General features: G+C 34.9%; 1 protein-coding gene across 4 annotated transcripts in view; it reads left to right on the top strand.

The window, feature by feature from the left end:
* COL5A2 (collagen type V alpha 2 chain) overlaps positions 1–27,698 on the top strand; it is a 408,468-nt gene that overhangs the window by 358,043 nt on the left and 22,727 nt on the right. For all 4 annotated transcript variants that reach the window (XM_063595475.1, XM_063595474.1, XM_003825263.5 and 1 more), the window contains 23 exons: positions 1,877–1,930; positions 2,893–2,946; positions 3,817–3,861; positions 4,355–4,408; positions 7,490–7,534; positions 10,831–10,884; positions 14,039–14,137; positions 14,653–14,697; positions 14,810–14,908; positions 16,141–16,194; positions 16,426–16,533; positions 17,870–17,923; positions 18,272–18,370; positions 18,894–18,947; positions 19,657–19,755; positions 19,864–19,917; positions 20,009–20,062; positions 21,319–21,372; positions 22,145–22,198; positions 24,031–24,075; positions 24,397–24,495; positions 25,497–25,604; positions 25,895–25,948. In XM_063595475.1, coding sequence (XP_063451545.1) covers positions 1,877–1,930; positions 2,893–2,946; positions 3,817–3,861; positions 4,355–4,408; positions 7,490–7,534; positions 10,831–10,884; positions 14,039–14,137; positions 14,653–14,697; positions 14,810–14,908; positions 16,141–16,194; positions 16,426–16,533; positions 17,870–17,923; positions 18,272–18,370; positions 18,894–18,947; positions 19,657–19,755; positions 19,864–19,917; positions 20,009–20,062; positions 21,319–21,372; positions 22,145–22,198; positions 24,031–24,075; positions 24,397–24,495; positions 25,497–25,604; positions 25,895–25,948 — 1,539 coding nt within the window. The remainder of the gene's footprint in view (positions 1–1,876; positions 1,931–2,892; positions 2,947–3,816; positions 3,862–4,354; positions 4,409–7,489; positions 7,535–10,830; positions 10,885–14,038; positions 14,138–14,652; positions 14,698–14,809; positions 14,909–16,140; positions 16,195–16,425; positions 16,534–17,869; positions 17,924–18,271; positions 18,371–18,893; positions 18,948–19,656; positions 19,756–19,863; positions 19,918–20,008; positions 20,063–21,318; positions 21,373–22,144; positions 22,199–24,030; positions 24,076–24,396; positions 24,496–25,496; positions 25,605–25,894; positions 25,949–27,698) is intronic.

Raw genomic sequence — 27,698 nt, 5'->3', positions numbered from 1 at the left:
CTTTCTTTCCTCCTCGATCAGCCTGGGAAATAAATGCAGACAGAGACATGAGGTTTAGTCATTAGCACAGATGTCCTTTTCAACCCATCCAGGTTTGAACTTCCCATGTCCTGCTGCACTCTTGCTCATGCTCACAGTGTGGGCCCTCCATGGGGAGGAAGGGTGCCCTGCCAGCACACCACAGATGCACTGTGCAAGCTCAGTGCAATGTGTGATTGCACTGTAATGACAGTCCTGGGTCAGCAGAATGAGAATTTTTATGAGCATTAGGACATCTGGTTCATTTTCTTATTACATTAGGGATATGTAATCACATGAGAATTTCTCTTGCAGACCATAAAAACTGAAGTTAACTAATTATTTGAAATAACATAGCTCAGCAATTCCCCTATAGGCTTAGACGGGTCTGCACTAAGTTGCCTGCTAAGGATGGAGAGGAGACAAATCTCTGTAAAATGAGGCATTAAGTTGAACACTTAAAGGGAGTTCTTGATGTGAAAGAATTCTTGAGCGGGGTTGTGTAAACAGAAGAATTAATGGGACTTCATTTGTTCAGAGAGCATGATTTGTTTTACCCCTACTGTGATAACCCTCTAAAACACTAAAGAAATAATTTTCTTTCAAGAGGTCACAGAGGAATTATTGCTTTGATTTTGTTATATGAATTTCATCCATTGAGTTGCTTATTCAACCATTTAGAAATAGTGAATGAAACCTATGATTTGCAGAGCAGAAGGATTTTTTATCTGTATAAGATCATGCTAGGCCAAGAGAAGTTCCTTAGGAAAGGTTAAAGTGCTATGAGAGTAAGAAATATCAGACCATTTCTTTATTTAGTTGTTTATCCAATGATTATTCATTGAATGTCCATTAACCAAACATAAGGCTAAGTGCCAGCTATACATAAATTAAGAATAATAATCAATAAGTGATCACATCAATCAATGCTATCAAGGTGCTCAATATACTGGTGGCAGTGGTAATGGAAATTCAATGCAAAATCAAATTAATATAGGCCATAATAATAAGTAAATAATTAAGTCATTAGCTTAGTATCTTTTAAGACAGTATAAGGAAAAAGTTTCAAGCATCATTTCAAAATAGTAGTACCACTGGATTTGATTTTCTGTGGTATTTCTATTGTTTTTTATTTAATGTGTTTAGGTGAAAGCTACATAGAATTTGCAGAAATTAAGTAATTATTTAGTCAAGAAACCAAGCATTCTCATATTTCTTGACTTTCTTTTCTGTTGGATATTTTGTTTATTCATTTAGTTTTTTAAATAATCATAAATCCACAAAGTTTCTTCTAAACAATTTATTTTAAAAATTCCTGACCACATTATAATACTGTTCTTCCCATCATATTCTGCTGCCAATATTCAGAAATTCATAGAAAATAAAGACATTGGTTTGCTACAAAGACATTTAATCTTGTACCATAAATAAAGCACAATAAAGAAGGAAAAGGATATTTTATCTTGAATTTCTCTCCTGAATATTTTTTTTCTACCTTGGTATAGTCAATTCTCATGTTGGACATATTGATTCATGCTTATGTTCTTGTTTTGTTTTCACTACTAATTATAACACAGTGATATCATGTGAAAAATTCAAAATGTCATGAACTCAATACCTGGCATTACTTTGTATCCTTGTATAAGTCATGTTTCCATTTCTAATAGCATATTTACTTTGCTAATTTTGATCACCCAGATATATTTTGACAGATAAAAGTATACTGCTTTTTTTTGTTCTTCTTAATATGTTGCTGGAAAACTGTGTACTAGCTATTTTTGGGGAAAAAATGATATATTAAGGAATTTTGCATCCTTATTAATGACTGTAAAATGCCCTATCTATGTTTTCCTCCCAGGGAGCTCGTGGCTTTCCTGGGGCTCCTGGTCTTCCAGGTCTGAAGGGTCACCGAGTAAGTTCAATCTATTGTAATCCTCTCAGATACTGTGGTTTAGTGAACAGGCTCTGGGGAGCTTTACCTTCAAAATCTTTACAAGTCAATTTGTCAATTGTCCTTAACTGTCTATGGTTGCAGTATTCATCTGTGGTTACTGAAATCACAATTTTTTAATACATTTCCTTTGAGTTTAATTTGATTTGATAAAGAAATATATTTTGAATTCTTACTATGTACTGGACACTATGCTACAAAAGAGGGTACGGTGATGAATGAGAAAAATCTCTAGCCTGAAGCTTCAGGCTAATGGGGGATATGGATGAAAAGGTAGGCAATTCCTGTATAGTGTAATAGGTGACATGGTAGAGATAGAGAGTACTAGGTCACAGAAGGGACCCAGTCTACCTAGACTTGGAAAGCAATAGAATGCCTTCCTTATTACTGAAGATAATTACGATGTAACTATTATATATTGTTTACATATGTAGAATCTATCTATCATCTATCTAACTATCATAATATCAAATAGTGATATTCAATCAATATACACTGGCCTCTGTTTTGAGTAGTTGAGATTTTGATTAAGATGTCTCCTGCTATACTGATTATTAAGTATTTTGAACATTCACCTTGAATACAAATGATATTTTATAACAATATGAACTCTGTAGTTATGTGTTTCCTCTAAAGCCACTGTAAGGTTTTTATTTGTAGCTACAGATTAAATTTCTATAAAATCACAAGTGTTTGAAGGGTGAGAACATTGCAAGCTGAAAATGTTATTTAAAGGTGAAAACTCTAATTTTCCTTGAATAAGCTTTCAGAAAAGTTTGAGAATTTGAAAGTATTTTGAGCAACAACTTTAAATTTGATATTCATTTTTATAAGGCAATTTCTGCAAGCTTATTTTTGGTTCTTATGCCTTTGAGGATTGAAAAAAACAGGATACAAATACAAATTTACATTTTTATTCTCAGGGACACAAAGGTCTTGAAGGCCCTAAAGGTGAAGTTGGAGCACCTGGTTCCAAGGTAATCTTGTAATTATCTCACTGTAACCTCACTTTGGCATCTTAGTTTTGCTTCAAATGTTTACACATTTTTCAGAACCACCTTAATTCAGCAGGACAGAGGGCTACAAACAAATGGTTAGGTAAATAAACATAATTTTTCAAAGATGAGTGGCAATGGCTTTACCATGACATGACTTGATATGCCTCCAAGAATAGCCTCCATGGCACTGGGTGTCTGCCAGTGTAGGATGAGTGTTGTCTTCATATGAAGATGGCACTATGAATCTATCTTTTAAAATACAATCATTCATTTTTCTTTTTAAAAAATATCTGAAAGGTTTAGATAGTTCATTAGTCCCATTATTGAGTACCCCTTTAACACCAAGACCTTCTCCTCATTGTTTCTTCTCAAAATTTATTTGTATTTCTACAGGGAGAAAAAACATCAAGGAAGTATAAAGGAATTTCTAGTGGAAAGCATCATGACCTAATGTGGAAAATCATTTGGCTTTAAAATTTTTTTTATTTCTAAGTCTCCTAGAATAGATCTTAAGATAATATTACAATCAATTTTAGCTTTGTAAAGTTTTACTTGAGACGTATCAGACATAGCCAGATAAGTCCTTTCCTGAGACTAGTTACTGTGGCTAGGTATGATAGTTTCCGTCAATCTTAAGTCCCCAATATTATTTTAGATGTATTTCTTTAAAACTACACTACTATTGCATTTTGAGAAGAGGTAATAAAACAACATTCTGAGATCCTATATCAAAAGTACATCTTTCATATGTCCTCTTTGAAAATATGCTTTTAAAATTACACACACAGAACAAAGTGATGTATCGGTTGTAGGCTTCTCATACTGTAATGTATTCTCATTTTTTTTTAGGGTGAAGCTGGCCCCACTGGTCCAATGGGTGCCATGGGTCCTCTGGTATGTGCTCGTTTTCTTGTTTCTTAAATTTCTAAGGTTATATTTCCTTGCCTTTTAGATTATAACAAGAGATTTTTTAAATGAAAAATAAAAATAAATGGACAACATATGTTGGCTAGTAAAATAATCTTGATTACCAGCTGATAGACAAGCACAAGAGAGTTGAGCCCTTCTAACAGAAAAGGTTTCCCACATTTCATTGTTTCTCTTAACGGTTGAATGCCCTTATTCTTTTTCTATACTCAGTGATCAAATCAAGATTATCGCAGATTTAGCCCATTAAAGCCAGGTTAAGTGAAATCTATTTATGTAAGAGGTGATAGGTTATTTATCTCCACATGGGGATAGTTTTTCAAACCCAACATTGCCCCTGGAAATACTACTGCTTGGTGGCCAATTATCTTGAATCTCAATTGGATTGAGTGGGGTAGTCAGACTACTCTACATTTCAAATTAGGTGCTTCAAGAGACATTTCTTCTCTATCGTCTATAGGGTCCGAGGGGAATGCCAGGAGAGAGAGGGAGACTTGGGCCACAGGGTGCTCCTGTAAGTATATCTGCTTTTACTTATACTGCTGAGATGTGTATTTCAATTCATTTTCAGATTTGGTTTACTGAACTTGCCTTTTAAATGAAAGTAATAGTACTGGTCACCTTTTTTTTTTTCTTTTTCTTTTGGAATAAAGTCAGGTTTACAGAAAAGTTGAAAAGAAAGTACAGAGAATTCTTGAACAACCTTCCCTTTGCTTTAATGTTAACATATAGCCACAGTAGATTTGTCATCTACTTTAATACAAAAATTAAGAAAATAATGAATACATATAACAGCATGGAATATAGTCCATAGAAAAACACAAACTTGCATATACTAATAAAATTACAATAATAGGAAACATTTATAAAGAGCTTATTATATGCCAAGAATTCTTCCAAGCATTTTATGTTCCTCATACTCCTAAAAGGTGGTTACTCTGAGTGCACTCTTTGAAAGATGTGAGCCTCCTGATCACCCGTCCTTGATTCATTTTAATTATACAGATTGAGAAATACTCTTGCAGACTATTTATGTAACTTGAACCTGTATAGGAAGCATATTCTAATTATTCTTTTTGCAATTCTCTGAAGATCAGGCTATGCTGACTAATATTTCAGACTTATAGTTCATTACTTTGGACCTACCTTGCTTTAGATAGTTAAGGACTGCCACCTTTCCTGTATTATTTCAAGATCCGATCATCCCCATTACTATTAGCAATCGCGGGTTTACACTGTCTCCGCTATTACCTCCAGCCCATATAGGGCAACCACCTCAGAGCTACTCAACAATACCAAATTCAGGGCCATGATTTGGAAAGTGTAAGACCCTCTCACCAGGCCATTCTTTATCACTTTAGTAAGCAGAGTGTCCTAAGGGGATATAGAGAATATTATAGAATATAGTCAGCTATTGGCTTATCTAGGCTAACATCGTCTATCAATATAGTATGCTTACTTCTCTGTGCTTTCTTCTACTGTCTGCCAAGGGAGGTCTGACATTTCTGCCCCAGCATGGGCTATTGCTCTTCCCACATTTCTAAGAACTGTCTCCCATGTCAGCACTATTTCTCAGGGTTCTTACCAGGGTATTAAATTGCAATATCACGAGACAGTGTATCCACATCATTAAAATTTTCCAACTTTGTATTCTGTTTTCTTGATACAGTGTCTTCAGGACCAAGACCCATACATTCTTTCTCAGATCCCGCCTCTACCCGATGTTTAGGTCTTATAGGTGTTTTGGTGTATGATATCTTTTTTAAAAATCAGGAGTAGTGTTAGTTATTGGTGTGGTGTCCAGAAGTGAGGCTTAAGTTGTCTTCCAAAGTAGAGGCTTAGGTATCATCTTCAACAAGAGAGAACTACCAACTATTAATGGGGGGAATGGGCCACTTCTCTAGGCCAAGTGACTTTAGATGGACCTGAGATTTTAAATTTCTTTTTTTTTCCTTTAAATTTTGAGGACAGGGTCTTACTCTGTTGCCCAGGCTACAGGGCAGTGGCACAATCATAGCTCACTGTAGCCTTGAACTCCTGGGCTCAAGTGATACTCTCACCCAAATAGCTGGGACTACAGGTGCATGCCACCGTTCCTGGCTAATTTTTTTTGTAGAGACAGGGTCTCACATTGTTGCCCAAGCTTGTCTAAAACTCCTGGCTTCAAGCAATCCTCCTGTCTCAGCCTCCCAAAGTGCTGGAATTACAGGCATGAGTCACCGGGCCCAGCTGAAGTTCTTCAGTGTGTTGACCCACATATCCTATTGCCAAATCTCAGAATCCGACTCCTCCCAATCCAGGACCCTGACTGTGACGTAACAGACTTTCTAGGTTTGAGAATTCAGCCATCCCAAGAGCTCTCATAGTCTTGCATTAAGCCCTGTGCTTGGCCTGATATTCAGCTTTTTCTTCTCTCTGGTTGCAGGAGATGAGAATTAAAAAAAAATGCTGCCAAGGAGTCTTACTTTGGTGATTAATCACCATCAGCCTTTTAGTGTCTTTCTCCAATAGATGCACTATACAAGACCCATGCAATTCCATCAGCTTTATAATTGTTATTTTCTTAATTCTTCTCAAATGCCCGAGATATTGCATTACTAGCCCATTCCCTTAAAATATCTCTGTTCACCATTGGTGACAATATTTTCCATTGTGCCATCGCGGCATGCCAAGGGTGATTCATACTCCAACTGTCACCAGCTGACCAGTGGGAAATCCAGCTTACAAATCCCATTTTAGAGTTTGCTTTCTTGTAACCACTCTGGCATTAATGGTCTTAGGGTCTTAGGTCAGGTTTCCTAGGAAACAGCCTCAAAAAAGTGACTTGTATACAGTACAGGAAATTTATTGGTGAGTACTCTTAGAAACTGTATTTTTGAAGGAAGGAATGAATAAAAGCAGGGTTTTTCAGAGGGAGAAATTGAATTGTGTTGCAATTGCAACAGAGATCTCAGTCAATTTCAGGGGAACTATGGAGCTGAGATGGCTCTTGCAGACTTGTGTCAAATAAGGGCCAATGCTTTGTATCCCTGCATTGACCAAGGAAAGAGCACAGTCTTGAGAGAGCTAATTCCCTTTAGCTGAGGGCAATTCCTAGGGAATGTATCAATAGTGAGCCATCAGCAGGTTATATTTCCAGCTGGCAGGATGAATACTTCAGTACTTAAGGGAGCTCTGGGTGAAACCTACAGAATTCACTATAACTTAATTTATCTCTCTTGTGTATTTTATTTTCTGGACATTGCTTCTCTGAGTTAATCTGGCTATTAAGAATACTGAGGTGTTCAAATTTTCATTGTCTCTGAGTTCATATGTTAGAAGATGATACATTAAAGTAAAAGAATCATTTTAATCAGTTTCATTTTCTCAATCTTGATTTTATTTCTTATTGCTATAAGGATAGATGCATTTATGACTACCATATCAGCTTGTGTAAATGTATTTATATTGCTATTAACTGAGTGAGGGTTATTGTCAGTTAACTTTAATATTTATTCTTCAATTTGCAATATGGAAGTTTTTTATAAGGCAAATAAGAGAAAATATAATCTAAAATGTAATCTTATCCTGTCTTGTCTCTTTTTCTCTTAATTAGGGACAACGAGGTGCACATGGTATGCCTGGAAAACCTGGACCAATGGTGAGTTATATTATTTTCATATTAATTCATTAATTTATTCATGCATTCTTCCATTTGTACATTCAAAAACATTTACAGAGCACTCACCACATGCCAGACACTTGGAATAAAAAGCTGATGGACACATAGTACTTCTTCAAAACTGTTCTATTAAGGAAGAGAGAGATATTAATATTGTTGTATAACATAATTGTTAACTCCATAATACAGTATACAACTTCAGTTATGGGAACAACTTTCAAGCCAAGTCCTGAAAGATAAGTATTTAATATATAAAATGGGCAAGAATATAGCATTGTCCATAGGATAGATAGATGACAAAACACAGTGGGCTCAGAAAATTCTAGGAAGGTAAAATTGGATTGAGAGGCGAGAGCTATATCATGAAGGGTTATACTTACCATGTTAAATGGTTTTTGAGCTCTTTTCTATAGTAGTTAATGTGAGATCATTCAGGGATTTTAAACATAAGAACATTATGACCAGAGGATAATCTGCTGGTAATGTTGAAGATGAAATGAAGATAGCTAAGAATAAAGAATGAGTTTGAATACCACTGGCATAATTCCAGAAAGAAATTACAAAGATGTGAACTAAAGTTATTATGGTAGTAACAGAGGCCGACTGCATGTCAATGAGCTAAGAACTCTCATGGACATGGCCCAGTAGATTTCTGGTTTAAAGTGTTTGATGGATGATGTAATTTATCTGAAATTGGAAATAAAGAAAGAGGAACAGCATACCATTTGTGGGTTTGAGTTTAGAATGGGAATAAATGAATTCAATTTCGTGATTAGATATGCAAGAGTGGAGCTCAGGATAGAAATTTGAATTTCAAATGTAGTTTTGGAAATTTTTAACATACAGGCAATAAATACAGCTGTGGGAGTAAAAATGTAACATGGAATGAGAAATGATGAGGTCTCAGTGTGTACCAATATTTTGTACATTGTGCTTTTTTGTGCTTGGTATGGACAAGGCTATTGTATTTTGCTTCAGACCATCTTGCACTATTTCATAGGTAATCCTCTGTAACTATGAACCTTTAATTCACGCTTGAAGATGAAAATCTGAATACTTATAACTAGATCTAGATCATAAAGGGCTATACTTACTTACCCATTTAAAGGGTTTTTGAGCTCTTTTCTGTAATAATTAATGTGAGATCATGCAGAGATTTTAAACATAGGAACTTTATGACCAGAAAGATCATCTCCAGGTAATGTGGATGATGAAATGAAGATGGCTAAGACTAAAGAATCATCTGTAAATTATAAACATATAATCAAATGTAAATTATAAACAAAGGCAAATATTTTAAATTTGACACATTTCAAACATATTACCTTTTTAAAATTCCATTACTTGCAATAGTTCTCCCTTGTGAATAGCCTCAATTGCTGCCCATTAACTGCTGCGTTACCGAGAGGTACAAAGGATCCTAAGAGATGTGTGGAACTGAAGTAGATTTTAATTGTAACAGTGCTATGGATCAAGGTCTCTACTATTATTCGGTCAAGGACACTTAAATTATATCTCTACAAGCAAAACAAAACTAATTTAATTTTTAAAAAGAGCTTCAAGACACAAAGTTATTTTCTGAACTTTAGAGCAACTTATTATACATGTGCTTTTCCCATCAAATTATGTGACTTTAATAGTGGTGCCCTGACTTTTAAAAGGAAGATGTAATGATATCTAGAATAAATTATTTCGTATATGATTAACACTGGTTGCTAGTAAAATGTACATACTTATATTGTAGGCATCATGTAGTAAACTTTATCTGTTCATCATGAAATTAGTGGTTCTCAACTTCGGCTATACACTAGAATTACCTGGAAACTTAAAAATATTGATGTCCAATCCAATTTAAATGTAATCTCTAGAGGTAGACTCAGAAATCAGTATTTTTTAAAGCTCTACAGATGATTTCACAGGGTCATCAATGTGGATAGCTGTTGCAGGAAACCAAGAAGTGGTGTTTTATAATAGCACAAATATATTTATAAAATGTTTTCTATAGCCATTTTTTAATGTAGTAATTGAGCACAAAGTTGTTACTGAAAATGCTCCTAAATAAATAGTCCATGGAACAATTTTATTTTGCTGCAACAGGAAAAACTGAGTCAAGCTCTACAAGGTAAATTATGCTAACAAAACACCAAGAAAAGAAAATATTATGAGGGAAAGAGAGAAAGTATTGTAGGAAATATTCATGATCAACGTGGACCAAGACTGAACGATCATAAAATAAAATAAATTTAAAGCTATTAGCCAAAAGTAAAGTATAATTATAGAAATTGAAATCATTTGCCCCAAGGATCTTTTCTCCCTTGTTTCTCATAAGTAGGAAACAAAACATAGGATGAAAAAATATGTACACTTTGAAAGGGCTTCTATTAATTCAAAACTGATGAGACTAAAGTACAATCCTTGGAGTTAGAGTAATCTGTACTAGAATTCCTCTTATACTCACTTCTTTTAAATTTAGTCTTTTAATCAATGGTTTAAATTCTACGCATGCCTTCCCAAATGTAGGGTAATATAAATATCCATAAATATCCACTTATTGCCTGAAAAACCTCTCTAAAATATCCAGATGGTTTTTTTTTTTTTTTTTTGGAGATGGAGTCTGACTGCAGGTTGGAGTGCAATGGCGTGATCTCAGCTCACTACAACCTCCACCTCCCAGGTTCCAGCAATTCTCCCGCCTCAGCCTCCCAAGTAGCTGGGATTATAGGCGCCAGCCACTACACCCAGCTAATTTTTGTATTTTTGGTAGAGACTGGGTTTCACCACGTTGGCCAGGCTGGTCTCGAACTCCTGACCTCAGGTGATCTGCCTGCCTTGGCCTCCCAAAGTGCTGGGATTACAGGCATGAGCCACCATGCCTGGCCTCCAGATGGTTCTTAAGCATCATTTTTATAGAATGAAGTACTAGATTTTGATATAAAACATAACTTTCTAAAAACTATATTATTTGATTAACACAAAGAAAGTACATCTCTCAAGAGGCAATTGTTTGAAACACTTTATGTTTGTGATTGACTTAATCCTATATGCTATTTGAGTAATCCAATTATGTTTAATACCTTGGATATGTCTTTTAGTATTACTTTAGATTGATGTTGAAGGTACTTATAATGAAATTAGCCTATTATCTTTGTAATTTTAAAGTGAAAGGCAGGTTATTCTTATGTGTCTAATACAAAATGACGCCAAACTCTAAAAAATGACCTAATTAGATACTAATTGAATACATGTCTGATTACTTTTCTGGTTTCTTTTAATAGGGTCCTCTTGGGATACCAGGCTCTTCTGGTTTTCCAGGAAATCCTGGAATGAAGGTAAGATGTTAATGTTAATATACAGTATTTAACGCTACATGATTACGTGAGTCCCAAAGTGAAGAATGACATTTAATTAATTGAAAAGTGTGGAAGTTACTTTTAACTAAGGAAAGAGCCTAGAGTATGCTTATTTTTCATTATTACATGGAAAAAGATACATTAAAAAATAAAATTAACTGTATAAATATAATTAAAGGAGAATTACTTATAATTGTACCCTTATAATATCAAAGAACCTGATGTGTTAGGACTCTAATGCCAGCCAGTCAAAACAACTATAAGGAATAGGAGCTTTAAACTGAATAGGAACTCTATTCTCTATTCTTGAATAGAGTACCTGGAAGTAATAAACAGCAGAATGTTCCAAACAATAGGAGGTTAGGAGGTTAAAATAAATTAGATGCTGTCAAAAGGCATCTAACATTTTCACCTAACATTTGTTATCACTCTGCACTCCCCCAGCCCCACAATCCAATTCTATGCAGCCATTAAAGGAGTGGGCACGGAGAATATTTGGCTCTTCATGTGGGAATGGATTAAAGTATTCTGTGGGATGACTTAACATTTGTAGTGAGTCACAATTGGTTCTTTCTCTCAGTACTTTGGGATAAATTCAAGGATGACAGTAGAAGGACATTAGGATTACATTAGATAAACTGGTGAATTAATTCAGAACACCTCTTTCAAATTGTAAGCAATATAACACATCTGATTTCCCCTGATGCCATGTTTCCCTTTGCAAAGACATTCTTAATCCTGAAGAGATTATGCACAAGATTATGCTGTACAAAAATGACTGCGGTCACGGACAGTCACCTGGCCCCTCTAAACTTTGTTTTCTCATGGAATTTTGTTGAGGATTATGTGACACCATCTATGTAAACCCATCACATAGGGCCTGATGCAGAGGACACCCTCAATGTAGGTTCATGCTTCTTATTAGTTGTGCTACTCAAATTGGATTTAAACTTAGAAACAAACCAGAAGAAAAATGTCTGTAGCTGACATTTCAGATATTCCTTGAAAATGTGAGAATCACCAAGTCAAATTATTCTGTAGGCTCTCTCTAATGACATATTCAAACACTGGGCTATGGGGATGCCGCTGCTTTAAAATAGTGCCTTAATTCCTTTCCCTGCATTCACTGAGAACTCAATGTGAACTCAAATGGGTGGGATCTTCTTGGGTTCTCCTCTGAATCTGATCTGCTCCCTGAAGTCCTAATAATGTCACTACCACAGACTCTGGCCCAGACTCTCTATATACCCCTATCAAAACATGCAAAATCCCTTCCCTCTTTTTGTGAGACCCTGCGTCCCCAAATTGAGTTCTGGTTAAGGAAATACTCACAAATCTATGAATTAGCAGAAAGAGGTTTATACTGCAACTTTCATGGGGTTTACTTTAACTTCACTAGCAATCATAGTTTACACAACCATTCACTCTGGTTACTTCTCTCTCCTCCTGGGTGTTTGTGGTACTGGTTGTTGGCTACTGAAAACTGCTCAATAAAACTCAAACATCTAGCAAACTGTTTCTGTTAGAAATTTTCTGTGTTTTCCTTCTTGCTTCTCTCCACCATAAAATTCCTGAATCTTTGTTTTTGGACAGGATCCTGCTTTTCCTACAAAGTTCTGCCATGGTCTCTGCTCTCTGACTAAAGAATAAACTTCCAAATCCAGTTCTTTGCATTTCAATGAAGTGAAACAGAGATTCAATATGCTTTACTGATACTGATGAGATTCCTAAGGCTTAGAATTTTAGTTTTCCAGGCCTCTTTAGGATTAGATCCACATAGGTACATAATAAGCCAGATAAAATACAGAAACCAAGTTAAGTTTGAATTTCAGATGAGCAAAGAATACATGTTTAGTGTAAGTATGCCTCAAATATTGCATGGGAAAAACTTATGCTAAAAGTTATTGTTGTTTATATGAATGAAAACTCAACTAGGCATTTTTATTTGCCAGCTGGACTCACTATCTTGGCTTGAAATAAAGGGAGCCATTAAGTTACCTTAACCACTTCACTCTGCTCTTAATGTTGCACTTTAAAAAGTATCTTTTAATTCTTATCAAAGAAGTATTGTTTCTTTGGTTTAAAAATAGATGGTATTTTGCTTATAACGCTGCCCAAAGTTAAGTTGATTAGACTTAAATAAAGTTGTAGCCCAGATGTTTTTCACTTTACTGATAAATGCTTTCTTGAAGGTCAGTGGAACTGAATTTTTACAACTCAAATCTTATATTCTGAAATATGATTTGTTATATTGCTTATATAGCAAGGAAACAATTTATTGTTCTGTAATGATGGTATGAAATTTTATGTAGACTTTTTACAGTGAGTTTCACAGATTTGGAAAACTATTGTCTAATCTTGCAGCACATTTTAGCTGATATTAGGTTGTTTTATAAATATTGGAAAATAATATGATTTATCCTCTGATGATTGCATGAAGCTTTAATTTTGTAGTAAATTTCTAGACTTGAAATATCTAGCTTTACATTGAACAGAAACAACCTCTTTAAGCACAGTGGGTTGATCAGTTTTTCTCCTTCATTTGATTTGTGTTAAAGAGTCCAAATATATACACTGTTTATACAGAAATAGGCTTGAATAACCTGAGTATTTATGTAAGAACATATTAAAAGTAAACCATGCGGATTTAAGAATATCTATTCTTTGATAAATATCTTAAATAAAAGATATTTAAGACTATCTTATTCTTTGAGTAGACTCAGTGTGCCTGAGGTGTAGGGCTGTTTCTAGTTTTTCTTTATGAACTTAGATTATCTAAACTGTTTAATATATAATAAGTGTAAATTCTGATAGATGTGGGAAGAAAAATTTCAGATTTTGTGGAGGTTCAGAGGAGAGGGAACTTAAGCTAACCCTGGTGTAGGGCTTCTTCAACTGGAGATTGGATATGGAGAATATTCCTAGTGAAGAGGCCACCAGCGTCATCCCTTAAGAAGGAAGTGGGAAAGTGAGTGCACTCCTTAAGCTTGGTTGGGCACACATCTCTTGTAATCCTCTTTGGCCTCTTTCAGTATTTGGGTTTCAAATGTAAAATTCCAAATAAGCGGTCAACTTTGTACAATGCCACTCTCGTATTTTTCTTAAATTAACATTTCCCTTTGCACCCTTTTAGGGAGAAGCGGGTCCTACAGGGGCGCGAGGCCCTGAAGGTCCTCAGGGGCAGAGAGGTGAAACTGGGCCCCCAGGTCCAGTTGGCTCTCCAGGTCTTCCTGTAAGTTTCTAGCATATTTAAGAACCAGCCCAGAAAGCTGGACATTTCTTGTAACATCAGAACAAATTCAACTTATTTTTTTAATTGATACATAATATTTGTACATATTTAGGGGGTACCTGTAATGTTCTGTTATATGCCTAAGATGTGTAATAATCAAGTCAGGGTATTTAAGATATCCATCCCGTTGAGCATATATCACTTCTATGTGTTGGGAACATTTTAAGTCCTCTTTTTCTAGCTATTTTGAAATATAAAATTTAATATATTCTCTGAATTCTGAATGAGTGCTTACAACTGTGAAAAAATATATTTCCCTTGTCAACTCTGTAAGTTTTACCTATTTTATGTAAAGGAGAAGTAGTCAAAAAAGTAATTTTTATGATATAATGGTGGTTGATTTTTAAAAAATGCTTCTACTTCCTTTTTGAAGATGGCTGGACATCTGTATACTAGCACATTTGTATCTATATATTGCTTAATATTTCATTACATACTTTTAATGTACCTTTTAGGGTGCAATAGGAACTGATGGTACTCCTGGTGCCAAAGGCCCAACGGTGAGTACTGCATTTATGGCATGTGGAGCTCAAATGGGCATGATTCTTTAGACATTGGCCCCAGACTGCTACCTGTGTCTCTACTTACCACATCACTCTTGCTGTTTAATAGGGCTCTCCGGGTACCTCTGGTCCTCCTGGCTCAGCAGGGCCTCCTGGATCTCCAGGACCTCAGGGTAGCACTGGTCCTCAGGGAATTCGAGGCCAACCGGTAATGACCTTTGAAAGAACTATCATCCTTTAGTGTAATCTAACTACGAGGGCCAAGAGTAATAACATGTCATGTGATGCAATGAAACATAGATAACGTGACTTATCCAAATGTGGGAAGATGGGAGTCTTTGTGAAGTGAAAGCTAAATGTTGAGGTACAACTTAGATGTTTAAATTCTAAGTGGAACATTATTGCAGTATGTTAAATTTTAGTGTTCTTTTATTTAAAATAATAAGGTTATAACTTTATGGTTCACCTCATAGAATTTTATGAATAATTGAATAATAAATATTATGAAAATATTATGCAAGCCAGTGTGAGGAATATGGAGCTTCAATAGGAATTTATAATGACAATTAGGCTAGGGTTCAACAACTGTTTCTTCAGAGTTATTGTTAAAGAGTGATTCAAATATATTAATCAGATTGAATGTCAGATTGAATGTTTTCATATTTTACAGAAATTATTTATTAGAAAAAATATTTTGATGAACCCATAACAAATAAACACATTGAGAAGTTGTGCTTAATAGCTTTTAGCTTGATGTATAAAAATAAATATTTAAATACATATTTACAATTCTGTTCCAAGTAATGTGGTCATGCTGATAAATTCTCTTAAAGTGCTGGTGACAGATTTATTAAATCATTAGTGTTGCTAGTGTCACATTTGAATTTACCAAGTTCTGAATTTTGCAATCCAGTTCTTACAACTTAAATTTCAGTTGGTATTTAAAGACACACCTACAGAAAACCCTCTAACATTCCAAGAGTGAAATGCCCTATTTGAAGTTGCTAAATTCTCAATAAATACAGCATAAATATAAAATTATTTTGATTCTGGGTAAACAAGTTCACATCCTAAAATACAGCCTAAATATATTTATCTATAGAAATTGTCATTGATAGTTCCAATTTTAATTTTCAAATTTGAATAATAACTCAATAATTCTATTTATTCTACTACACATGATAAAAAACATGATTTTAAAAATAAATCTCTTAAAGACCACTATAAATTAAATGGCTTCCAAATTATACTGAATTTTATAAAAATTTACACATATTAACATATTCACATGCATTCATTTAAAAATGATTATATTATACTACTGATGCAAAACCAACTCAACTGGAGAGAATTTTTAAAGCCTATTTATTGTAACTAATTTGAGCAGATTGGACTAGCTAAATGTCCTGGTTCTTACAAATATCAATATATTTTTTTCAGGGTGATCCAGGAGTTCCAGGTTTCAAAGGAGAAGCTGGCCCAAAAGGGGAACCAGTAAGGTTTCATTGTTTTAATGATAAGTAGAACATAGTATTGTCTGGAAGTGTACAGCTCAAAATGCTCAAGGGTTTAAAATAATAATGAGAATTATAATAGCTTGAGATGAAAATATCTCATTGTTCCATATACTTTAAAATTTGTGACTGACTTCGTTAAATTAGGCTTCCAACTATAATTCACTGGTTTGATGGGTCTTTCTGGTAACTGTCCTTCTGTTTTTAACAGGGGCCACATGGTATTCAGGGTCCGATAGGCCCACCCGGTGAAGAAGGCAAAAGAGGTCCCAGAGGTGACCCAGGAACAGTTGGTCCTCCAGGGCCAGTGGGAGAAAGGGTAAATTTAAATAATACAACACATTCTTATAGTTGTGAGGGAATTATGTGTGTAAGTCTAAGAACAGTAAAGAAAACTAGAACAGTTAAGAGAAATGCTTGCAGGTTCCTTGCACAGTTCAGTACAGTTATGTGCAAATAGAAAGAGCCAACTGACTAATCATTATTCATACATTCAACTAATATTGGTTAAATCACTAGTCTATGCCAATTTGAGCCATCTGTGCTTGGAATTATATCAGTGAACAAGAAGGCTATGGTCCTAGTCCTCATGTGGAGACTAGTAAATAGTTGTTTATTTTAGTGGAGAGGTAAACAATAAACAAGTCAATGGGTAAATAAAAATGTATGTACACACTTTAAAAAGTGCCATACACACACTAAATAAAGGCATGACACATTGGAGAGTAACTACACATATATGTCAGTGTTGTAATGTTAGATTAGGTGGTTAGGAAAGAGGATCCTCTGAGAAGATAGCATTTTAGCTGAGACCTGAAGATGATGATAAGCCAGTAGAAAACTTGGAAGGAAGAACATTCTTAGCAGAGGAAAAAGCAAGTGCAAAGCTGGGAGGGCAGAAAGGACCTGGTGATTTTAAAGACCAGAAGAGGTAGCTGTGACTGGAGCACAGTGAGACAGGTCTGAAAAGAAGAACAGTAATCTCACATTTATCTAGAGCTTTGGAGAACGCAAAGCGTTTCACAAAAATGTCACTAATGCATGTCATTGTTGACATTTTAATTGCTATAGATGGTACCTATGCCTCTCATCTCTAGATATCAGTTTTCTCTGTTTAATTTTACTATGAATTGTTAGAATATTTCCTTGCTTCCTTCCTTCCTTTCTTCCTTTTTTTTTTTTTTCTGACAGAGTCTTGCTGTGTTGTCCAGGCTGGAGTGCAGTGGCACCATCTTGGCTCACTGCAACCTCTGCGTCCAAGGTTCAAGAAATTCGTGTGCCTCAGCCTTTTGAGTAGCTGGGATACAGGCACTTGCCACTATACCCAGCTAATTTTTGTATTTTTAGTAGAGACAGGTTTTCACCACGTTGGCCAGGCTGGTCTTGAACTCCTGACCTCAGGTGATCTGCCTGCCTTGGCCTCCCAAAGTGCAGAATATTTCTTGATTTGAGGAATTATTTGGCTCAGTACTTATATATTCTTCAAAATTTTAAATTTTTTCTATCGAGTCAGATTTTTCTCATGCATATCTATAGCCATGTTGGCTTGATGATGGCTCCTAAAACTTTACAGTGCTAAAAATAAAAATCACCTATTCATTACATATTGCAAAAATATCAACAACAATTAAGAATCACATTTTGGTCATTTGTAGGGTGCTCCTGGCAATCGTGGTTTTCCAGGCTCTGATGGTTTACCTGGGCCAAAGGTGAGGTTGCCCTGTCAATGTTGATACTTATGTGGGGGGTGCTCCAGAAGATGCCATTTTTCAGCACGGTGATCTAGCTATGGCCTACATGGGCTCAGATCCAGAAAGGAGATGGATACAAATACCAGGCCTAACCCCAATCCTCTCTTGTGTAATTCCTGTATTAAGAGGCATAGGGGGGAAGGATGCTAGTTGGAGGGATGTGGTGACAAAATTTTATATGTTATATCAGTGCCTTGATTTGTATGTTATATTAGTGCCTTGATTTGTAAAACAATAATTTTACTTCTGCTTGCTTTTGTTTTTCTATACTCTTTTTCTTCATGCATCTGCTTTGCCTCGGTACAGGGTGCTCAAGGAGAACGGGGTCCTGTAGGTTCTTCAGGACCCAAAGGAAGCCAGGGGGATCCAGGACGTCCAGGGGAACCTGGGCTTCCAGGTGCTCGGGTAAGAATGTAGCAAGTGTTTGCTACATCAATGGGGAGAAGTGCTCCTGAGCATGCATTGATCGGGTTTTTGTTTGTTTTTAAATTTAGTTTGTTTTTACAGTTTAGAACATTTCTTTGTTTTTATGGTTTTGATCCAATTCATTATTTTAAAAAATACTGGTTTGTTATTTTTATCATATATAGAAAACACGGTAACTTCTAGTCTCTCTCAAAGCAGTATGTATTAATAGCTTTATCACTTGGCATGAGAAAAAAATCCTGTTTGTCAAATTTTATAACTTTACTTGTTAGCAAGTAAAGAATTTATAAATATTTGTAAATATACTTTTATAGCAATATAGCAAATAAAGTAATTTTGGCAGAGAAATTCTGAAAAATTTTAACATCACTTAAAAATTTATTTGATTTACAGAAATGTCATTCTATTCAGTTGACAAAAATGCAACACTATTTTTACTCTTAAGAATCTTTACTTCAACTGCATATCAGCAACAAACTGACAGTTGTTTTTTTATTTTCAGGGTTTGACAGGAAATCCTGGTGTTCAAGGTCCTGAAGGAAAACTTGGACCTTTGGTAAGTAATTTAAACAGAAGTCCACAACCACTAATATTTTTCAATAGACATGCAACTTAAATGATATTTATTTAGGTTAATGTTTTTGATTATATGGATGCTGGTCATATTGACATATTTATACCAACTTCTGGAAGCATATTCTTAGGATCTATTTTCAAGTTGACAAAAATGTAGATCAAATTTTTACTAAGATAAATATTTGAGATTGAATTGCTTCCCTGCCTGGCATCAGGGAAAATGTTAAAATGATATAGTTTTTAATGTTGGTGAAATTTGTCCATTAGCAATGTTCTCATTTTTATATCCTTCTAATTTTATATGTTTAAGAGATAAGTAGGTATGAATTTTGACAACTTATGTATTCTAAGATCTTCCCTTGTCCTGCAATGTGAAATAGAAGTCCTGAATTTTCATTACCACAAACCAGAGTAAATGAAAGAAGATTTCCCCTATTAATATGACTGTCAGGAGACATCATGAGGAAGCTCATGTCTAGAATAAGAATAAAATCTCTCTTCTAGTTACTTAAAATACTTCAGTGTTTTTAAAAAAACCCATTCAACTGTCCTGATTCTTTAACATGAAAATGCAAGATAATTTAAAATTTATGTAACATGATAGTAAGCAAAGGTAAGTGACACTTTGGGTGATGCTATGTTTAGAAACAACTTACATGAAACTTACATGGCTCCTGTCAATTCTATAGGGTGCTCCAGGGGAAGATGGCCGTCCAGGTCCTCCAGGCTCCATAGGAATCAGAGGGCAGCCTGGGAGCATGGGCCTTCCAGGCCCCAAAGGTAGCAGTGTGAGTACAGTGTATAATACGTTGGCCACCTCATCATGATCCTCATTTGGAGGAGGTATGTTTTTGACAAATTGAAGGAATTATACAAAAGTTTCATTTATTCTTTAGGGTGACCCTGGGAAACCTGGAGAAGCAGGAAATGCTGGAGTTCCTGGGCAGAGGGTAAATATACATTTTCTGCTAAAGAAAAATAATGTAGGTACTATTTAAATTATCATAGACTCACCTCACAAATATCTGTGTGTGATACTAGGGAGCTCCTGGAAAAGATGGTGAAGTTGGTCCTTCTGGTCCTGTGGGCCCGCCGGTATGTGATTTTTGTGTGTGTGTGTGTGAGAGAATATATATATATATATACACATTGCATTTTTTCAATGATGTTTTTTCAAGACTTATGCGTAAGTTTCAGGGAAAGTGAATAAGAATGTATGGGAATGAAGAATTTCTGTTATACCTTCTCTTTTGATTTCTGTGAGATAATGTCTTCTGCCTTTTTAAATATAATGATTGATCTTTTTACTTTAAACTTCTGTAAAACTCTGACTGCAAAGGTTTTTATATGTCACAGTTAAGGACTATATCAACTGAGGAAAACAGTGTGTAACAAATATTTTATAAAATATTTTATTTAAAATATTTAAATACTCAATTATTTACCTTCTCTCAATAATGCATCTTATAAAAATTTATGTAAGGCCGGGCATGGTGGCTCACGCCTGTAATCCCAGCACTTAGGGAGGCCAGGGTAGGTGGATTACCTGAGGTCAGGAGTTCAAGACCAGCCTGGCCAACATGGTGAAACCCTGTCTCTATTAAAAATACAAAAATTAGCCAGGCATGGTGGCATGTGCCTGTAATCCTAGCTATTCAGGAGGCTGAGGTAGGAGAATCACTTGAACCCGGGAGGCGGAGGTTGTAGTGAACCAAAATTACACCGTTGCACTCCAGCCTGGGTGGCAGAGCAAGACTCCATCTCCAAAAAAAATAAAAAATTATTTAAGGTATTTTTTAGGAGGTAAAAGGAATAATACTTATTCTTTGAGGTCTATTTTCATTTTAGGATTTTCAAATGAAGTGTTTATCCGAAATATTTTGGCATATTTATTTTTTTGGGGGTGGGACAGTTTAAATCTTTCTAAAATGTTAGCTTTGCTTTCTTTAGTCATTCTGTTTTTGAAGTCTTGATAAATAATTCTTAAGACATTCAGAAATAAACTATAATAAAAATATTATGTTTTTAGATTACATATACAAAAGTAATGGGTTTTCCTATATTCAATCCAATTTCCCCATAAGTTTACAATTGGCTCCAGACATTTAAGTTTGGATCAAAAAATAAATACATGTTATCAGTTACTGGCTTTAGAAGATATTTTCTCACCTCCAGAGACTTCAAACAATACCATTTGGTTACTATTAATACTAGTTTATTACCTGGCTAAAGAGAAAAACATGTGATTGGAAGAAATACAAATAAATATCAGTACTTCTAGTGGTTCACATAGAGAGGAAGCAGACAAAGATCTGGTTATATTCACAATTATTTTCTCCTTCACAACTTAGGGTCTAGCTGGTGAAAGAGGAGAACAAGGACCTCCAGGCCCCACAGGTTTTCAGGTATGCACTAATTCGGTTTTCCATTTCATCTTCCATTAACTAAAATGCTTTAAAAAAAAAAAAGATATGGTCAGAAGATTTGAAATTCTACAATTTTCAAAAAGTCATCCCTCTTTTAGTAGATAGTATAGACATTTGGATAAAATCGAACATTTTTGTTCAAAGTAAAGGAATGGGCTTCTAAAAAAACTGATCAAACCTGCAAATTATGAACAAAACAAATAAAAAATAACAAAAAAGTAATAAAAAGATATCAGGAGTAAAATGTTTCTGATAGCTCAACAAAGTTTATGAAACCATTTTGAGGCTGATTTAGTTTTATCGGCACAGTGACTAGAATTTTTTATTGAACAAAGTTTCATAATTTATCTACATATATCAGTATGTACATTATTTAATAGGAGGAAGATCATAATTTGTAAAAAAAACTTTCTGGACTGACTTTAAATAATATTCTAGCAGTCTAAAATATTGTTCACAGAGCCATAAAAACTCTATAAATATGAAGAAGCTCCTGTTACATTATCTCTTTTTTTGCTAAGTGATGTGCAGATGAAAATACAATCCTATAAATTGACTAGCTGTTGTGTTTTATTGGTAGTCTTTTTTTAATGCTTCTGAACAATATTTTTTACTTAAAATGTCTGAACAATATATTTTCATTGAAAATATAGTCTTGGAGACCCCATGAATTGTAAAAGGTAAACTGTTAACACTGGTAGCCTGTTAAACTTTCACAGATTCACAATTTTATTTCTTACTTTTGTTTTAGGGGCTTCCTGGTCCTCCAGGGCCTCCTGGAGAAGGTGGAAAACCAGGTGATCAAGTAAGTGTTTAAATAATAATAATGGCAACACTATACATTGCTGGCTCAATTATCACTTTTTATGTGTGAGGCTCTGTTGTGCTTTCCTTTACATACATTATCTCTTTGAGTTCTCAAAGCAGCCCTATGTACTAGGTACTATCATTATCTCCATTTTGTAGTGAGGAAAATGGGGCATACAGATGTTAGATAACTTTCCCAAAGTCACACAGTTAATAGATTTGAACCCAGGTCATCTGCTTCCCAAGATGTGTTCTTAACCACTTTATATAAACAGTTATGGACAAATACTAACAATTTTATTCTGTCGTTTTCCTGGCTCATAGATTTATTTATTTTTCTTTGAATGATTCATTTGTTCATTTGATCATTTAATAAATATTTGCTGAACACTCTGTGTGCTTGCCTCTACAAAGCACTGGCCTGAACCAGCTGAACAAAATGGATTTGGACCTTGCTGTCCTTACAGTATAGTAGGATTCAGAGAGTATAGGACAATTACAATAATAGCATGCTCTAAATGCTATAATAGGGGAGGTACTATGTTTATGGAAACAAAAAAGATGCACCTAAATAAGACTTGGGGGTTTTAGGAAAGGTTTTCCAGACAAAGTAATATCTTTTATGAGATCTGAGAGATGAATGATGGTAATGATGAAGGAGGGAAGATAGGAAAAACCTCCAGGAAATGAGACAAGCTTACAAATCAGAGTGGGTAATGTAATTTGGGGAAAATAGAAAGGGGGCTGCAGGGTGACTCAGGGGCCTGATTATGGAGGGCTTTAATTTGATTCTAATTTGTTCTTCATCATTAGAGTAATGGGAAGCTAAGGAAGGGTTTTTAGGCTGGGCACAGTGGCTCACACCTGTAATCCCAGCACTTTGGGAGAGGCAGGTGAATCACTTGGCATCAGGAGTTCGAGACCAGCCTGGCCAACCGTCTGTACTAAAAATACAAAAATTACCTGGGCATGGTGGCACATGCCTGTATTCCCAGCTACTTGGGAGGCTGAGGCAGGAGAATCACTTTAATCCAGGAGGTGGAGGTTGCAGTGAGCCAAGATCATGCCACCATTGTACTCCAGCCTGGGTGATAGAGCGAGACTCCGTCTCAAAAAAAAAAAAAAAAAAAAAAAAAAAAAGAAAAGAAAAAAGAAGGGTTTTTAAGGAAGGAGTAATATGATAAGATTAGGGAGATCAGGCCACAGTGAGGACAGTCCATTTCGGAGAATAAGATTGGAGGCCTATTTGATAAAGTTATCATCTTTATCAAAGAAAGAAATTTCAAATTGACAAACTTTCTTTTATGTAAGAACAAACAAACTTTTAATTTAGACATGACTGCACTGGTTTGAATGCACAATACCTAGTAGAGTGCTTTGTCCATATTATAGGCTCAAGAAAGATTTACTTAATTGAATAGAATTGGATTGGTTCTATTTAAAAGACCAACTCTTTAGCCCTTTTTATATAACTTTTCTTTATTTAAGCTTTTTCATCTTCCATTACTTTAAAAAAAGACATTTAGCATGTATTTTGTTGCCTCTAAAAAAACTAATGCTCTATCTTTGTGAAATAGTACTTTGCATGTTCTCATTGCCAAAAATCAAACATTCAGGTATAATACAAAGTTTTTTGGAAAAATGTTTTCATCTAAAACATGTACTATTCCCTCATTTATAAAAATATACGTACTTTTCTTTCTTTAAATTGTTGGCTTATGCAGCCTTCTAATGGCACATTAATAGAAACTAGGTGTTTGAACTGGAAAGTTTTCTGATAAATGCCTAAACTCAAAGCTCTTGTTCCATTAAAAAAAAATGTGTTTATAGGGTGTTCCTGGAGATCCCGGAGCAGTTGGCCCGTTAGGACCTAGAGTAAGTATTTTAATCTTCATGATTAATGTTGTTTCCCACTGGCTTCGGTTTTAAAAGGTGTCTTTTAAAATCTTAAACTGGGATTTATTTTAACCTATAAATTCTTTGACTGGATAAAAATTAATTTTATGAGAAATATTTTGTGCTATGAAACTAGCATATCCTTACTTCAAATTTATTTCTTATCACTAAATTAGAAAATTGAGATTTAGTAATGTCTCATTTCTGAATTTTTCTGCAGTAGAAGCCATTTCTCAGAAACATTTTGACCTATTTTTAGATCAAGTATTGAGATTATTTGACATCCCAATTTTGTGCTAGGGAGAACGAGGAAATCCTGGGGAAAGAGGAGAACCTGGGATAACTGGACTCCCTGGTGAGAAGGGAATGGCTGGAGGACATGGTCCTGATGGCCCAAAAGTAAGTGTCATAGTGATCTCAGTGTTTTAAAATGCTTTAAAATTACTGCTCAATAAACGCATGATGGTGTGAGAATGCATTTGTCTTGTTTTTGAAAGATAATTTGATTATATCATTTTCTTCTTCCACAAATATTTAATGAGCGCTTACTAGGCTTTTTCCTTGCAACTAAAGTGTCAGCTAAAAAGAAGACTCTCTTCTTTGATGGGGATTGTAGTTTAGTGCACATGGTGATAGACTTACATATACAAACACATTTCTAATGTTTATGTACATTTTATTAGTGGCTTCTATGAATAAGCAGAGGAAAGAAATAGAAAATTGCATAATTTATTAGGAGGCTTTTCTAATAATATGCTCCATTTTCCTTGTCTCAGGTTTCACAATTCTGCTTACTACATATGTGAAAATATGGAACTTTTAAAATCTGAAAATATAATGCATCATAAGGCAGAAATGTGTGCCATTTAGTGATTGGTAGAAAATAATGTGGCCAACTTCAGTATAAACAATTGAAGTAGAATTTTTCATGGTCATGTGACATGAGACCCCTTATTATTTTCAGGGTTTAGAGTGATTGATGCGGTCTACTACAATTTAGACACTATATTAGCCTGAAAACCAGGTTAATATCAAATATCAGTTTCATTAAAGAGAGAATGAAATATTTCTCTAAATGTAATGTCTTTCTTTCTTAATATATTCCATTATGTTGCCAACAGAGGGAAAAAAAGGCAACTCTATCCTTTTTATTTGAAATAGCGTTCAATTGCCTCTTAAGAGAAAAGTTAAAAATATAAAGCAGCAATCAAAAACAAAATCTGGTTTTTTTAATTTCAAAATATCAACTCACTCAGAGACAACTTTCTCAGATGAAAAATATAAGCACTAAGTTGAACTACATGAAATTGCTGACAACTACTTTTGACCTACTAAAAAGCAATTTCATTAGTTTAATCTTAATATTATTGGTATGGTCACTTAATGTTGGTTCATTTTAGGGCAGTCCAGGTCCATCTGGGACCCCTGGAGATACAGGCCCACCAGGTCTTCAAGGTATGCCGGGAGAAAGAGGAATTGCAGGAACTCCTGGCCCCAAGGGTGACAGAGTAAGTCCTTTTTTTTTTTTTTTTTTCAGTTCATTTATTCAGACTTTCTGCTGAAAATGAAATGATTTCCTGAGCAGGCTTTTATTTCTGCCATCCTGAGTCACTAGTCATTCATTTTTCATTCTTCTAATAAACATTTACTGAGAAAATGCACAGTATGAGGCACCATCCCAGGCTCACCTGGATACGACTAGGAAAATGACAATTAGCCTTCACTCTCATGAAACTTACACACAAGTGTGGGAAAGAGACAATTAAATGAATCAATTGTATTTTGTGTGTTTTCCCAGGGTGGCATAGGAGAAAAAGGTGCTGAAGGCACAGCTGGAAATGATGGTGCGAGAGTAAGTGAAAGTATTCCTTTTTAGCTGGGCTAGGAACCAACATTACAGTATCATATGAGTTTCCCTGAACTTTCCAAAATAAAGTCAGTCATGTTTCCTTGGTAGTCAGGAGTTGGAGAATAATGGCATGTGAGATCTGCTGTGATTCAACCACGGGTTATTCATTTTGCTTACCCTGAATTAAATGAAACTTAAATAAAAACATATTTATTGTGCCTATGAGATAAGTGCCTTAAGGGGACGGGGGCCCTCTTTATCTTTCTCTATCATCTTTTTATTTCATACACAAGGTTTATTTCTGTTAAAATGCTAATCTAGTGAGCTGGCCAATACTTCATTCCAGCATAGACAAGTAGAGCTTTGTGGAGTCACCAAAGTTGTGATAAATGTTTCTCAGTATATTGGATGTTGGGGTGAGAAATTTACTGCACAGTGAATCGTCATTAATGTTATCATTAATAAAGAGTTTGAACAAGCAGAATGTCCAGAAGGATGGTCAACTGCAAAGCATTGTTTAATGTCATGTCAGAAATTGACATTTAACAAGCATTAGGTCTTTGAAATTAGAATGCATTTACAATTCCAAGGACAATCAGACTCGAAGGGCAATATATTTTCAGACATAAATGATTTCCTCATGTAAGAGTGGCTAGTCACAATGGCTTAAACATCCATCATTTTCTGGAATAGTACCTGATATTTGACTAATGATTTCTGTTTCAGTATGACATGGTTTGCTGTTAGTTGTCATGTGTGCCCTGGCAATTACAGTTGTAACATAATAAAAGAGAACTGCTATTTGGTTCTGCACATTGAGTCATTGTTAATACATTGGTTATAATAGCTTTAGATTAAGGAAATATAGTGAAATGTAGTAGAAAATTTTCATCTTAAGGGTAATTAGTCCTTTTTATGCAAATTTAATTAAGGATGCACCACTTCTTTTAACAAATTATGCACAAAAGATACACCTTGCCTTTTAGTTAAATCTAATATTTAATTTAATATTTCAAAAATAGTCAAGTAAATCTGGCATATTTTTAATATTTTACATCATGGATGTCCTGGAATGCATAAGTAGTGCAGTACTATTTATAGGAACGATGCATTGGCAGTTTGTTTTAAGGGAAAATCCAAAATACATATCAATTGTGCCTATGAACTAACTTTGAAATTGCAATGTGATAGGACCAGATGTAAACAATGACTGCTTTATTTTTAATGAGGACACTACATTGTTGCAGGAAAGAAGCAGAGCAAAGCACTTACTGCAATCTCATAGTAGGGAAAAAATGAATAACATGTTTTCTTTGTATAAAAAATCTATAAACATAAGTAATGAAGTGATATTTATATTTCATCAAATCCTTTAAAGAAGTATATTACATAAATTATTGGAATGATATCATTCCATTGTAGATCCAGAGACTATAAGAACACAGATTTCTTATGTTCTTGTCAAATCTATAAAATTAAAGTCATTTTTGTTCCTTAAGTTTCTTCAGTTGTACATACAGAAATTAAACGATGAAAGAATATTTGGGCTGCATATGAAGAGGCAAGACACAGTTATAAGATAGAGAACTTGTTTTAAAGAGGACTTCAATATTCCCACAGTTTCAAGTTTGTGATTACCTGTCAAGAAGACTCAGGTTGTGTCCCCATGTGTTAGCTGTACTGTCCTCTAAGTGTTAGCTCTCCTATGCCCATAAATCTCAAAGTAGCTGGGGATTTAGGCTGTAAACTTTAG

This window comes from Pan paniscus, chromosome 13 (genome assembly GCF_029289425.2).
Source record: "Pan paniscus chromosome 13, NHGRI_mPanPan1-v2.0_pri, whole genome shotgun sequence".
Lineage (NCBI taxonomy): Eukaryota > Metazoa > Chordata > Mammalia > Primates > Hominidae > Pan > Pan paniscus.
The sequence above is the reverse complement of the archived record's forward strand: the minus strand, read 5'-3'. Positions and strand labels throughout refer to the sequence as shown.